General features: G+C 39.3%; 2 protein-coding genes across 5 annotated transcripts; one reads left to right on the forward strand and one right to left on the reverse strand.

The window, feature by feature from the left end:
- Positions 1 to 2,897: 2,897 nt before the first annotated feature.
- Positions 2,898 to 7,219, forward strand: serpinc1 (serpin peptidase inhibitor, clade C (antithrombin), member 1). 4 transcript variants are annotated; one of them, XM_084417782.1, is made up of 8 exons: positions 2,898 to 3,191; positions 3,686 to 4,047; positions 4,127 to 4,342; positions 4,420 to 4,557; positions 5,094 to 5,312; positions 5,394 to 5,568; positions 5,893 to 5,960; positions 6,066 to 7,219. In XM_084417782.1, exons 2-8 carry the CDS (start codon positions 3,691 to 3,693, stop codon positions 6,243 to 6,245), a joined length of 1,353 nt encoding a protein of 450 aa, XP_084273908.1. In that variant the 5' UTR covers positions 2,898 to 3,191; positions 3,686 to 3,690; the 3' UTR covers positions 6,246 to 7,219. The 4 variants fall into 4 exon arrangements, with proteins under 4 accessions (XP_084273908.1, XP_084273907.1, XP_084273906.1 ...); XM_084417781.1 differs by having other exon boundaries at positions 3,058 to 3,191; positions 3,597 to 4,047; XM_084417780.1 differs by having other exon boundaries at positions 3,058 to 3,191; positions 3,637 to 4,047.
- Positions 7,220 to 8,571: 1,352 nt separating this feature from the next.
- On the reverse strand, positions 8,572 to 14,809 carry zbtb37 (zinc finger and BTB domain containing 37). Its single transcript, XM_084417779.1, has 4 exons — positions 14,303 to 14,809; positions 12,001 to 12,971; positions 11,454 to 11,553; positions 8,572 to 11,208 (listed from the first exon to the last, which is right to left on the reverse strand). Exons 2-4 carry the CDS (start codon positions 12,939 to 12,941, stop codon positions 10,687 to 10,689), a joined length of 1,563 nt encoding a protein of 520 aa, XP_084273905.1. The 5' UTR covers positions 12,942 to 12,971; positions 14,303 to 14,809; the 3' UTR covers positions 8,572 to 10,686.
- Between the last annotated feature and the right edge of the window lie 90 nt (positions 14,810 to 14,899).

Genomic DNA, 14,899 nt, shown 5'->3' on the forward strand with positions numbered 1-14,899 from the left:
CACGTCGTCATATTTCAGTTAGCTGATCTGCAGTCGGGTTATCAAAACACTTGCACTGTAAATCTCAAACTTGCATTCTTCCATGTATATCGCTTCCTCGGTGGTGAGATCTCATCACTTACGAAACAAGTCTTTTAAGTTGGAAATTAGTTTATTTTATTTTTTCCTGCTAGCATATAATAGTCTCTTGAGACATCCTACCGCAACCTTAAAAGCACCTATTTTGGTGGAACTTCTCATAAGTTGGAGTTGATTTCTATTGTTTTTATTTACGTTATTACGGTATTACTGTGGCTTTGATCTGAGCTTTTGACATTTTAAGCAATCGTCAAGATTGGATATTTCTGCGTTTAGGTAACAGAACTGTGATGCACAGTGTAGACTTTAAGGATAGCACGAATTTACCCAAAATTAGTTGGAAAGAAACAGAAAAGCAGAAGCTTTTTCTTATTGTTGGTTTGAAGCCAAATGGATTACGAACTTTATTGGTGTTTAGTTAAAGGTGAAGGCTAATTAAATTTTTAGGATCTAGAATGCGTCCTAGGTTCACTTGGGTAACGTCACCTTCATTGTTTTGTTTTAAAGGAACACCTGTCTTTATCTCAGGGTCGGTTTTTAGTGTATCTGGGTGTAAACGTCTTTGTCGCATTGCGCACTCTTTTTGTTTTCAGGACTGCAATTGTCTGTTTCGAGACTTGAAGACTTCAGGACTGTGCCTTTATGCAGATCTGCAGTTATTCGCATATAGGGTGTGTAGATGTAGCTGAACCATCTTTATTTATAATATTCAACTCTTCTCAGTCTAAGTCAGCATTTATATTAAATGATCTCTTCGAATCTGCAGGCTTTTAGACCGCCAAACTGAGTACTGCCTATCCTTTCTGAGATAAAGGAATTTATTGCCAGGTCATTTGTTGTTGTAGCCATTTTGTGTATCTTTCGTGCAAGTGAACTTGAGTATTTAAGCATGCTTCATGGTGTGACGGTGGTCTTTTGATGTTAGGGTTCTTTGAAGAGTCTGGATTGGAACAGGAAAACAAGGACAGTCTGTGAATATCGTCGTAGTTTGATATGGATATTCAGAGAGGGAGTATCAAGGCTCATATTTAACGACATTATTGGAGGTCTGATAATACACGTAAACAAATCAAGGTTTACTGTTCTCATATAAGCCATTGATACAATCCTCGACAGTTCCTTTGATTTTCAATGTTTCCTTGAACCAAACGCAGATTGTATAAACACTCTTGCAGAAGGGCTCCATTTCTTGTGGTTTTGAAATTATGTATTTGAAGTCAGCCATTTTAAACTATTGTTGCAAAGCAACATTTACATGACCACCCGATGAGCCAATGGGAATCACTATAGATTTGAAAAGGGAACCAAAATGTTTAACTTGATGAATCTCATGAAACTTGGAAAAATCTGTCATATTTCATCCCAAAGTTAAAGTAAGTGTATATTCATTACATTAAACAAAGCCTATTTTTGCGACCTTTTATTTTTTGCTTTGTGGATATTATTTTCATGACATTAAGCACAAGTAATTCTTTGTATTGTAGAAATGTAAAAGTTTTGATACATCATTATAGTATTATAGTTTAACTTGTACTGATTTGATTTTTAAAAAATGATTTGTTTGTTACTGTATTACGGTAATGAGAATTTTTTTTTTTTTGCATTGCGGTAATTACATTTAGGTACATTGGCTTAGTTGTTTAAAAATAAATGGCCCTTAAGATGTGCTTCATTTTTGGGGGGGGGGTGAAATATGACTAATTCGTGAGATTCATCCACCCAATACTGACTTCTAAAAAAAAAAAATTTGTATTTATGATCAGTGTCTAATAAAAAGCCTCAGTGTTTCTTCACTGAAACTCATTTTCTTATTGTGATTGTTGACTGTGTTCAGGGTTCAATACGAATGTAGTACTAATTAGTGTCGAACGTCGTAAAAATGAGAAGGTAGGAATGGTTGAAATCGGAATTTTGACACTTAGTGCCTGAAACACCAGAGATTGTAGTATGTTTTCCCACACAGAAAAACGATTAATGGTACATATTGTTCCCTGGTCTCGAGGGGAAAGTATGCGTCGTGCACGTACACACGTAGTAGATTTATGAAAAGTCATAATGTTACTTGAAAACAAAAGGGTTGTGCACAAATACAGGCTTTAGTGTTTTAGCTTATAGCTGTAGAAAGTAGTTTTGAAATGAATGGTTGCGTGTTTGTGTTAAGGTGTGTCCAAAGAGAGTGCTGTCCACCTCATTTCTGTATGTTTGTTCCCACTGAAACTCATTGCTTGCACTCATGTATTGACTATTTTTCGTGAGATGGGGTGTTGAATTGTGGTCTTTATACCATGATTCTTAACATTGGGATTTATAATTGTTTTTGATGATTTCTCCCATGTTATCTCATGATAGACTGCTTAAATTAAGGTACACTTTAACTTCAACCTGAATAAGAAAATAAATGTGTGTATATTATACTCCATTAAGGAATGTTTAGAATATTTCTCCAATGTGGATGTAGTTGTAAAACCTTTTTTTTCTCTCTCTCTCTCTCTTTGTACAAGAATTCACTGTGTGAAATTTTGCATTGCATTTTTGTATAATACAATTGCTTTTCTTTGAGAGGGCAGGGGGTATTACTAACTGGATTTTTGAATTAGATATCAAAAAACGTGAAAAAAATTATTTAATAAGAAATGTATTTTATGTGCAGCAGTGATTCTGGCATGGATTATGATTAAATGATATTGTAAACCATTTTCCTCCCTGGTGTTTCTTACAAATTCATGTACTTTTACACAACAACCACTAGGTGCTGAACATTAAACAAAAGACCCTTTACCACTGTCGCCAAACAAAATAGTTTCACCTTAGACCTCAAAAGGCATTTGATGTACACATTTGGACTGAAATTGTTCTTTTTAACAATGGTTGTTTTGAACGGGTTCCACATTATGAATCATAGTTGCTTTACTTGGGTCTAACCTAACAAAACCAATCAATAGCTCAAAGGTTGTTCTGAGTAAATTCATCTCTTTAGTCACTCCAGTAACTACTCTTAAGGGCACTGACCTGTCCAGAGAGCAGTGTTTTTCTTCACTTGGCTGCTTACTTTAGTACCTCATTGCCCCAAAACTGGTCTTTAAAAAGAAAAAAAGAAAAAACTACAACATCAGGTAAGTGGAAAGATTCATAAATGCAATCAATATCATGATAAAAAAGAGCAGTTTTGTTGGAACAGTTGTAAAAGTTTTTTGGCGATTCGTTTACTTTTCTTATCTCAGACACGATCCAAGTATAAAGTGGATCTTTATTAGTAATTCATCCATTGGTAGTAAAATTTAAGTCCGACTGAACCTTAATTTGTGATTGGGAAACTAGCCATGTATGATTAATAAAGTTCAAAATTGACGAAATTTTCTCCGCTATGCTAAAACTTCAAATGTTTATTTCTTTGTAACCATTGTGGATTTTAATGCGCAAGCTATTAACTATGTCAATGCAGATTTGATTTTAACAAGTTAGTAAAGCGCAAACCTACGAAGTATACATTTAAAAAATCTCTTCCGAATTCGCAACAGACATTGTATCACATGATTCCATGACTTGACTGACCACCAGAACTTGCACTGAACTACTTTTCCTGGGCTGGGTTCCCATTCCACCTCAGGCAGGATGAAGTTGTTGGCATGTACGTGGGCTTTGTGGGTACTTGCCTTCTGTTCGGTCCAGGCAACCAAAGATATCTGCACCGCAAAGCCCAAAGACCTATTGGAGCCTATGTGCATCTACCGCAAACAAGATCTTGAGGTACAACCGACCAAAGATCCCGAGAAGATCCCAGAAGGCACCAACCCTCGAGTGTGGGAACTGTCCAAAGCCAACAGCCTCTTCGCCATCTCGTTTTTCAAGCAGCTTGTCGAAGGAAAGTCCAGCGATGAAAACATCTTTCTGTCGCCGATTAGTATATCAACAGCATTCGCCATGACGAAGCTAGGGGCTTGTAACACCACACTGGAGCAGCTCATGAAAGTAAGGTCAAGAAATTGTAACTTAAAATAAAGATTGATCACTCGAGAAGGTCAACAACTTCTCTATCCTTAACATGTAGGTGTTTCGGTTCGATTCGATAAAGGAAAAGACGTCAGACCAGGTTCACTACTTCTTCGCCAAGTTGAACTGTCGACTATACCGCAAAAAGCATGAGACGACAGAACTGATCTCTGCAAACCGTTTGTTTGGAGACAAATCTACGCTTTTTAATGAGTCTTTCCAGCACATCAGCGAGATGGTCTACGGAGCCAAGTTGATGCCTCTCAATTTCAAGGTTACGTTTCCATAAGTGCCAAATGTAGGGTATCTGATCCTTGACCTTATACTAATGATTCAAGTTTCGCCCTCCAGGAGCAACCAGATGTTTCGAGGCTGGCGATAAATGAATGGATTGCCAACAAGACGGAGAACCGAATAAAAGACACCCTGCCTGAAGGTTCAATAGACTCCAACACCATATTAGTCTTGGTCAACGCAATTTACTTCAAAGTAAGTGAGGATGTAGAGAGATACCTATTAAGATGCAATTTTTCCACCTATGACAGTGGTGTCAAATCCTTCACCTGTAGGGCCATCTTCCAGCAGAGTTTATGCTGCGTTCACGCCATGCCGTAATTACCGTAAATAAAGCTCCATATGCTTGGTACTCCTTTTGTCGTACACAGATCGGTCTGAACAGCACTGCTTCAAGTTGAACACACTTTAAATCTGCAGTGGTCAGGTGGTACAAGTCGTAGCTCTCAGAAAATGACGAGTTTACCCGTTGTAATTACAAGTTCTACAAGCACGAGAAGGCTTTTTACAGTTCAGAATCGTTACGGTAAGTACGACATAGCGTGAACGCACCTTTAGCTCCAACCCCAATTAAACACACCTGAACCAGCTAATCAGGTCTTCAGGCTCACTACAAACATCCAGGCAGGTTTGTTGAGCTGAACTCTGCAGGAAAGTGGTCCTCCAGGAGCAGGATTGGACCCTCTGACTTGTGAACTCTGTACAATCTGTTTGTTTTTTTTGCATTCCAGGGTCAATGGAAACACAAGTTTGATAAGCTAAATGTCATAAAGTCAGACTTTCATGTTAGCAAGACACACAAGTGTCTTGTTCCCATGATGTACCAAGAGAGGAAATTCCCGTACGCAAAAATCAGTGATGACAAAGTGAAGATCCTTGAATTGCCCTACAATGGTGATGGCATCACAATGGTGCTCATATTACCTACTGATGGTATAACCCTGTCGGAAGTAAGTCGATTATAAACAATAAATGTTTTCCTTAAAGATTTTGTTCTGTAGTCCTACATAACAAAACTTCATCCAATTAAGGTGGTGGCAAATATGACCCTCAAGAAACTTGTTGGTTGGATACATGCCATGAAAGAGACCACAGTTTCAGTGCAGGTTCCTCGTTTCCGTATCGAGGACAGCTTCAGCCTCAAAGAGCAGCTGACAAAAATGGGACTTGAAGATCTTTTTAGTCCAGAAAATGCCAGTCTCCCAGGTATGACATTAGGTTGAAAAGAAAACCTGTTACTATTGTTTAGGGATAGTTCACCCCAAAATGAACCTTTTGTCATCATGTCATTCCAAACTTGTATGACTTGCTTCCTTATAGAACCTAAAAGCTTCATAAGACTAGAGCACATTATGGATCTTTTTTATTGATCTTGGTGTGATTACTATGAACTTTTGCTGTATGGAAGTATGTTCCATGGAGACAAAAACATCATATGAGTTTGGAAAAAAGCAGGATTGTCATTGTCAGGGTGAACTATTGAGTTGATGACTGCACAAAATAATATTTCCCCATGACATGTTGCACTAGGGATGGTTGCCGGCGATGATGGGCCCAACTTGTACATCTCTGACGCCTACCATAAGGCCTTCCTTGAGGTAAGACGCATTCAGTAATTTTTGTAAAATCAAGTACCATCTGTTTATGATTTGCAATACCGCATCCAGTTTCTTAGTCAACGGCCTGATTTTCCCATTCTTCAGGTGAATGAGGAAGGTAGTGAGGCGGCTGCCGCCACAGCAGTAGTGGCTACCGGACGTTCCTTAAACATCTTCCGGGATTTTTTTGTTGCGGACCAGCCCTTCCTTCTGCTGATCCGTGAGTCCAGTATCAACGCCTTGATCTTCACCGGCCGAGTCGCAAATCCTTGTGGGAGCAGCTAATATGGATTGGATATGGATTTGACAGGACAGGCTGAGGACGGTTATTGATCGTGGCTAATTTTTAACTTGACAAGGCTGCCTTGTTTCTTGTCTTATTGCTTAATAATGAGGATTCAATTTGTAACTATGTTGTTTTTGTCCGTCCACCAAGCAAGAACTGGAAACAAACACATTGAGGAGCAACAAGATGCAAATAGGATTTGAAAAATAAATAAATAAATAAAAACACTATGTACAGGCACAGAACAAGGATAAAACAGGTTTATTTTTTCATATTAGAAATTTGGGTTTAGCAGTATCACACAATCTGGGCTTACATAATTATACATTTAAAGAACATAATCGAAAATCCTTCACAGTTACACTTAAAGTGCTTTATTTCTATTTAGAAGAATGGACTTGACACACTGCCAGTGAGGAAAAAAACATAGTGGTTATTGTGAAAATGGCATTCACATTAATAATGATTAATCTTTTTTGATTCCTGTACCTTTTTAAATGTGAAAAGTCTAAAATTAACTAATCATTAAACTCTGATTAATTTCAAACAAGCAATTATACCTTAATCGCATATGAATATAATTTCTAGATTTTTAAACATATTTACTATTTCAATAAATATATTGGTTTGCAAATAAAATCAGAGAAATTGACTTCTAAGATAATAATGCTCATGTTTTGGAATTTGACTTTTTATTTCCAAGAATAAAATAACTGTTATATTTTGTTTTATTTCATGGTTATGTAAAATAAAATATTTTCTGAAGTATGATTTAAATTAAAGTGATTAACATATAAGACACATGGAAAGACTATATTGCTTTTTGCAAGATAAAACAATATAGCAAGACAAATCGTAAATGTCAATATTTTGGCTTCTCTTGGTGCAAATTTAGATGCCTGGAAATGTCTATATGTTTGGCCATTACAAAAGACAGACAACATGCAAATAAACAAATTCTACTGAAAAACAATGTCTTGTTTCCTTGTACAAAGACTCTTTTGAGGTAAGAAAACAACTGACAACTTTTTTTGACAATGCATCACATTTGCTTGCTTATTCAGACAGACTAAGTGTTGAAATATATAAGTAGGCTATTTGCATTGAAGTGTCCACTTCTGAAATGTGCTGCACGTACAAAATATTCGCTCCAGAGGGACTTGCGACAAGACTGAACACACTCTGTAAATATGGCTCAGTGTTGTCATTCGGTCTACCCAAAAAACTAAGTAGAGACATGCACTGTATCACTTTTCACAAGCCAGACCATGAAAAACCAAACTAACAAAAAACCATGAGGTAAATGTAATCGCTGAAACAAATTTGATCACATTTGCCAATATGCATAATTGCTTTACAAATTCAGGACACATGATTTTCTTCTAGTCGAAATCAGTCGGTCAACATTTGCACAACGTTTTATAAGATGTTGCGATTGTTATGGTGTGTTTTAATTCCCCACTTTATCTAAAAGCAACTTGGCAATTTTGGAAATGGGGTGAAATATTGCTTTAAATGTAGTTCCACACATTCAGTAACACTGTGTTAGGATTAGACATAATTTGGTTACGCATGACTTGTTCAGTCAATGCCAATAAACTGCAGTAGATGTATTGTCATACAGAAACATTAAATATTACAGCCTAATATATACACTGTAGCAACACATCTATCCTCTGTCATGTTATTTAAAGCTTGAAAAACAAATACAGAAGCCAAACACATAATATTTGAATTAATAATATCGTTTAAAATGAAAGACAAACGGGCAGGTTGGTCAACCATCAATGTTTTGAAGGTCAACAAAGGGAAAACATGCTGAAAGTTATCATTAGCCCTAAAACTCAAATTAATACGATTAAATTTAGACTGCTAAAATGTGCAGTACAATAATTGGAATGACTGATTACAGATATAGATCCCTTATTAAATTGCAATTAATTCATTCACATAGAGATAATTTAAAACACTATCACCCTTATATGATTGGCATACACAAAACAGGCCCATGCCCCAAATCTAAATTTAAACTTAAAGGCCATAAAAAGAACCTATTTTCTTGATATATTGTAACATATTAGGTTATGATTATGTTGTTTACAGACAAAATCATTTGCCCTTTTCTATTATAATGAGGTTGCATTGTGACAAATAAAAGCAATATCAACATGCTCTTTACCTGGGTTCTGTACTGTACAACAAACGTCAAATTATACAGTTTCAGGATTGTAATTCACTGCCACTGCTTCTGAAGCATGGGTATTTACACTGAGAGAAAATGATCATACGCATGTTTTTTTTTCTTTTCTTTTCTTTTTTTCTTTTGCTGCACTTGTGAAATTTGCTGACCCAAGTTACCCAGAGCTAGAATTCCAAGTAAGAAAATCGGCTTGGTATAACCCAAAAAGGTAAACACAAAAAGTAAACAGTGAGTTCCTGATTTTTGTAAGTGTTTACCTGCTGACCTGTGTTCACAGATGTGAGTAAGGGTAAAAGTAAGTGTTGATATGAAGTGAGGTGCACAAAATCCCTATCGGAAACATCAGTAGCTGATTTTTATAATATGCATCAAACCTTTCCTAAAAAATCAGTCACAACCAAGTGTGATTCACAGCCTTATAAAAATGATAACAGCTTTACTTTCGCGTAAAACACCTTTGCTTTTGTTGATCGTTCTAGAAACTGCCTCCGTATAGTTATTACAAGTATAAATTTGTCTAAATATGCATAAGTGACATGTATATAGATATACAAATATTCTAAAAACAAAACAAAAAACACCCCCACCCCTTCTTTAAGTGCCTGATGTAATCTCTTTTTTCCCCCCTCTTAGCCCTCCAAATCTTAAGGGTTTAGAACTTCCATAATAAATTTCAGTTCCTTTGGTTACTGAAAGCTTCAGTAAATTCACGTCATAGCACCAGCTGGAAACATCTGTTCATAAGCCAAGTGTAAATGCACTTGACCCCAAGGTTAAAGTGCCTTCCATCAGATGAAGGGAAATCTTACACTCAAAGTCATTCCGTGGCATTTCAACGTTTCCCAGTCATCACAGACATACGGTTTCCGTTATCCTAAACGGCATCGACAACACAGCCTGCAATTCTTGACATAAAAAAGGAAGAAGGTTACGCCCTCTGAGAGACCCCTTCCCCCTGCTCAAACAAAACATTGTCAGACCAGTAAAACAAGTTGGTGAGACTTGCGAATCTCAATGAGCGACTTATAAGCAGTTAAAAAGTATGAAAAGAAAAAAACAATGAACATAAAATTCGGCCGAGTGCATCCACGCATCTGCGTGCGACAGATCGGTATTGCGTAGTGATGTGAGAGAGAGGTAACTGAGCGGTCTATTGTAGCTTATCTGAGGTTGAAGAATTTCCTGTGTTTTAAATCACTGTATCGTCAACATTCAGCAGCTGAGTTGTTGAGCTCGGAGATGTATGAAGGCCTTAACAGGAATTAAATGTGAATAAATAAAGTATGTAACTGCTATCCTCTACCATCATCTTTTCAACAGCGTGCCTATATCACAGTATTACCACCAACATTAAACAGTAAAATAATATGATCTGAGTGTTTCTTGTTATAAACCAAAAGTTCTACAACTACTTGCAACAATTTCCTTACGTTGAGTGTGAGAAATGTGTTTCGGTTTTATGGCAGGCCAGATCGGCACTTAACACAAAAACGAAAAAAATAAATCAAGAATCTGATGTTAGATCAGACCTGAGGGTCCCTAATAAAAAACTGAACCCGTTTTCCTAAGCTTGCCATGGCTGGGGAGCGCAACGTCTAGCCCCAGATTAATTTTATCAAGATTGTCTCAAGGCAAAGTAGCGAAGGACTACGATGTCCTCTCATTTTAAAACTCATCTTCTGGCACAGAGAAGTTTGGCAATTTCAACGCAATTTGACCAAATCGTGGCTAGAGCTTCTCTTTTTGTTTATCCTGAAAGATTTGTAGTAGTACAAAAATATAAAAAAGTAACATATAAAAGACAGGAAAGACTAAAAACAAAAAGAAAGAAAACAAAAATCACTGCATCCAGTGGTGTGTGAGGTTGTTGGAGTGTGGCTTGTCTTCATATATTGACGTTCTGTTCAGTTTGTATGGTGAAGGTAGATGCGGTTTAAAGCGGAAATACCATTTATAAATCCCTAGAGTATACTATTCCTAGCAAACTGTTCCTTGCATCTTTGTTATCATGAAGAAAATAGAGGATCTTTGTCCCAGTAGGACGCAGAAGACTCTCCCTTTTTATCCGTTCCTTGTTGACAGCAGCTGAGAGAACCTCCTGCTCGCTCAACTCCTTCCAACTTGCAATTTCAGTGTAGATGGCGGGAGACAAGGGACAGAGGGATCTCTCGAGAAAAGGTCCTGTTGCACCCCACTGTCCTGTGTCTCCCTAAACTTGCAATGTTCTCCTTTGAAGGGTTTCAGTCGGGCCCAGTGGTGGATACTGAAGGTTGGACCCCTTCTCCGAAGGACGAGCCGGCGCCTCCCCCTCCACCATTGCCCTCGGCTTCTTCCTGGGAGGGCGACTCATCTTCGTTCTGGCCTCCACGGGGGGTGACCGTGGTGGTCTCGGGCGAGGCACTGTGGGACACCTCCTGTGGAGCGCAGCCTGGATGGTTCTTGCGGAAGTGCTGGTTGAGAATAGCCTGGAACGGGAAGCTCTTGCCGCAGACGTGGCAATGAAAGGGCTTGTTTCCTGTGTGCTTACGGATGTGGTACTCGAGTTGGTCCTTGCGGGTGTACTTCTTCCCGCAGATTCGACAGACGAAGGGGGTAATGCCCATGTGTAGACGCATGTGACGATCTAGGCTGCCCTTCTGGTTGAAGGACTTGCAGCAGTAAATGCAGGTGAGACGGGGGTTGTAGCGGAACCACCGGTCACCTACCTGTTCTCGTAGGTACTCCTCGTATCCCCCCATGTCAAACACAGCTTGTTCCTCTCCCTGTAAGGAAAAGGTGAGAGGTCATTGTTTGTTTTTATGATCCCCACCCAATTTCCAAATTGAAATCAAATTGAATTACACTTTAAAATTGTTGCTAACTTAGGCACACCACCTGTTCTGAGCAATGTAACCAATCTATAGTTTCTTATTTGCTTAATAAGGTGTGCTTCACTGATATTAATTTGAAACTAAGTAAGTGTAAAGGTCGATTCTTGATCAAGTCTTCTACATTTAGGATGCCCAACCTGTGAGGTGGGGAGTCTCTGATCGTCGACTCTTCCTGGGGACTCACTCTTGGCTCTCTGGCGATCAGCCATTACCACCACACTTCCTGTTGGACTAAACCTGAAAGAAAACCCCATAACGGGTTACATCTTTTACAGTACACGTTGACAAAATAAAATGTAGCACATTTTAAAGCATCACACCTGGATTTTTCAAACCTTAAAAGCAACATGACAATTTTTGTGACTCCATCCAATATGCCATATTTGAGAGTGGAATGGGATACGTATCCAATACAAAAACAAAATGTAGTCTGTGACTTATTAGATTTTATCCACCTAGAATTGTCTAGATCATTAAAAAAAAATGTTTGAAGGCGAGGGGCTGAGAAGTAAGATGGCTTGGTGACAAGTCAAAAGAGATAGAAGAGGTATTACATTTTGATAAAGGAAAATAAAAAAATTATTTCTTTGGAATAACATGAACTGATGAATTATGTGCAATAAGTAAGGTACATTTTTATTTCCTTTTGACAGTGAAAGTGAACTTCCAAAAGATTTTACGCACCTCTCTGTTTCACTGAAGCTACTGGACGGCTGAGAACCTTTCCCACCTCTTCCTCCTTCCTGCACCAGTGTGCTGCGTCCTGAGGTGTCAATCATCACTGTCGGCCCCTCCTCGGCCCCACTGCCCTCTTCTGCCGATGCCTGAGTCTCTGCCCCCATCCACTCCTCCATCCTTTCCGTCTTAATTCGAAACCCCTCCACCATCCGCACATTCTCCTCTCCACCTCTCTCCATTTCAGTCCCTGTCTCGACATACCATTGCCCGGCTCGGTTAATACGGAGAATGGGCTCTTTCCCAGATCCCACCTCCTCCGAGCTTATGCCGCTGTGCTCCACTATCTGGGGACTCATGGACTCCCCAGGGGGACTGATCTCTCGGACTTCCCTCACATCACGGATGTTAATCACCCCAGTGTTGATCAATCGGGAGTTGGTATGTCTTGGACTTAGGGAGCGGGACACACCTAGCGCCGTCCCAACTCTTCCTGACTCAATGGTTTGATTGGTGGTCCTGTGGGCCCCATTTCCGAGCTCCTCCTCCACATCTGATAGACTGATTTTAAAGTGAATTCCCTCTAAAATCTGGGTGCAGCGGTCAATAATGTGCTGCATTTGGAGGAAGCTGGCAGCCGTCAGGTAGCTGATGATATCGGCAAGCTGCAAGCACAAGCGTCCCGTGTAGCAAAAGGAAAGGAGCTGTTCAAACACGGTTGGGTTGCGGATCACTGATATCGACACGGTGCTCATCTCGCTCAGTGACATGTGGTCCCTAAAGTAAGGGGAGCTGGCAGCGAGGACCACCTTGTGGGCACGAAAACTGTGGCCCTGAACATTGACCACAATGTCACACAGACGGCCCTGTATTCGCAACTGGTTCAGGTGCGACAGGACGGAGTTGCTGAAGTCTGGAATATCAAGTTGAATGCTTCCTGCTCGTTCCATGCGGGCTGCCTATTGCGTTGCTTTTCAAAGCTGCTGACAAAAAACAAGAAACGTTTAGGATACTGGACAAGACACAGTTGGACTTTTTGAGCATGTCAGCAATAAAATCCATTACAACATCCCAAACTTAATCTGCATTATTAGCAAACAATGTTGCATCCTTGCAGGTGATGTGTATGAAAGTAATTTCTCCTATCCCAAATTTATATACAGAGAAAACTATTAAGTTAACCATTCGAAGGTTGATTCCCACAAAAAGTATGAACACTGTCTCTCTGTGGCACGAGTTAGGGCGAGACTATCTGTTCAGCCGACCAATGGTCGATGGGAGAGTGTTCCGGAAACCTGTTTGAAAAACAGTAAGTATAGCTGTATTCCGATTCACAGGGTCCCTTGTAGGGTCAACTTATAGAAGTAAATATGCATTACCATACAAACAGCAAATCTTTTTAATTAAAAAATATGCAAAAGGCAGTATGTCAAATGAGCATTGTGTCCAAATATGCAGTATTCATGAAACAGTAGGTGAAAATTTTGGGTAGTAGACAGATTACAACTGCAGTTAGCTAGTACTGAGGTGTGCAGCCAGGGGCCACCTTCCTGTCCCATAAGTCTTATGAAACTGAGGAGCTGTCAAAAAGCTGACAAATAAAAATAGTTAGACGGGTGGCTCTTTCCACATATAAGAGCTACAGGTACCAGAATGTTGGTCAACCTAGTCAATTATTCATCAAAATAGTACACACTCTGATAGTATGGGATTTTGGACACAGAATATGTTTGGCTAAAACAAATGTAACGGGCATTTTCATTCAGAACTGTAGCAAAGCACTCATACCCAAGACACAATCTCGATGTGGTATAACATGACTTGTGGGTACATTTCCCCTTCCTACTTCCTGTAAAGTCATAACTGTACATTTGTTACCTAAGCCATATGCAGTGCAAATACAAAATTCCACTATAAGTGACCCTGTGTAGTCCACTTTGCAGGGAGCTCTCGGTCAATGGACATGCATATGGACAGAAATTTTACATTTCACCTTCAGCAATTGACAAGATATTTTTGTAACACTTTACATTACAATGTAACATGCTGAAAAACTTGTATTACAATGCTGAATGATGGATAGCTAAATTTATGGGTTAACAGCAGCAATGACAACAACCTGTTCAATTATAAGCTTGTGCAATTACAAGCAGTTTCACAAACACCATACATACATATTTCATTAATAACATTCTGTAGCTATGCAATTAAACCGTAGCATTGACTGTAACATTGTAATGTAAAGTGGCCCCCCTTTTTTTTTTTTTTAAGAAAGTTACATTTGCAGTGAGATGCAATTTCTTTACCTCACCTTTTTATTACCAGGCACAAAAATCGCTCCACTCTATTTTTCGGCACAGTTGCACTTCTTTATGTCTACAAACCACAGCTGTTAGAGAGCAAAGTTGCCATTTTTTCATTGCATAGGTCAGTATGTTTGATTCGCAGTGTTACTTTGTCTCTCTCTGTTTTTGACATAGTATCGGGCGACGACGCAGGGCAGCTGTAACCGGCGGCGTGGCACCTCAGTTCGGTTCCAGTAACACACTGCAGCGCGGTGATGCGATGAAGCCTACCCGAAAAACACGCACACACCCCGGCGCAGAAAAGACAGGGAGGTGCCTTACCCCGGTCCACGCCAAATTTATATTTAAAAAATACAATGCCAAAATGCGAGTTTCCTTTTACGACACGTTGTTTTGAGTGATTTGGCATTGAATTCCCCCCATTTCACGATCGCTGTTAATCGCTATACTTAACGCCAGGGATTCTGCTGTCGCTTTCGGTTCCTCCGCCGCTCTCTTATTCCCCCATGTATAACATGAGCCAATGTACAGAAAACGGCATTCTGGGAAATGTAGTTCTGTCGCTTCGCAGCCATAGCAACTAGCAATGGGAAAACTCGGCG

This window comes from Rutilus rutilus (assembly GCF_951802725.1).
Source record: "Rutilus rutilus genome assembly, chromosome: 8".
Classification (NCBI taxonomy): Eukaryota; Metazoa; Chordata; class Actinopteri; order Cypriniformes; family Leuciscidae; genus Rutilus; species Rutilus rutilus.

Coding starts and splice junctions, on each gene's coding strand:
- serpinc1 (XM_084417782.1), top strand. CDS start 3,691: ATGAAGTTGTTGGCATGTACGTGGGCTTTGTGGGTACTTGCCTTCTGT. Junction 5,313..5,393: donor ATGGTATAACCCTGTCGGAA/GTAAGTCGATTA, acceptor CATCCAATTAAG/GTGGTGGCAAATATGACCCT. Junction 5,961..6,065: donor ACCATAAGGCCTTCCTTGAG/GTAAGACGCATT, acceptor CCCATTCTTCAG/GTGAATGAGGAAGGTAGTGA.
- zbtb37 (XM_084417779.1), bottom strand. CDS start 12,941: ATGGAACGAGCAGGAAGCATTCAACTTGATATTCCAGACTTCAGCAAC. Junction 11,554..12,000: donor AGCTTCAGTGAAACAGAGAG/GTGCGTAAAATC, acceptor GTTTTCTTTCAG/GTTTAGTCCAACAGGAAGTG. Junction 11,209..11,453: donor AGAGACTCCCCACCTCACAG/GTTGGGCATCCT, acceptor TTTTCCTTACAG/GGAGAGGAACAAGCTGTGTT.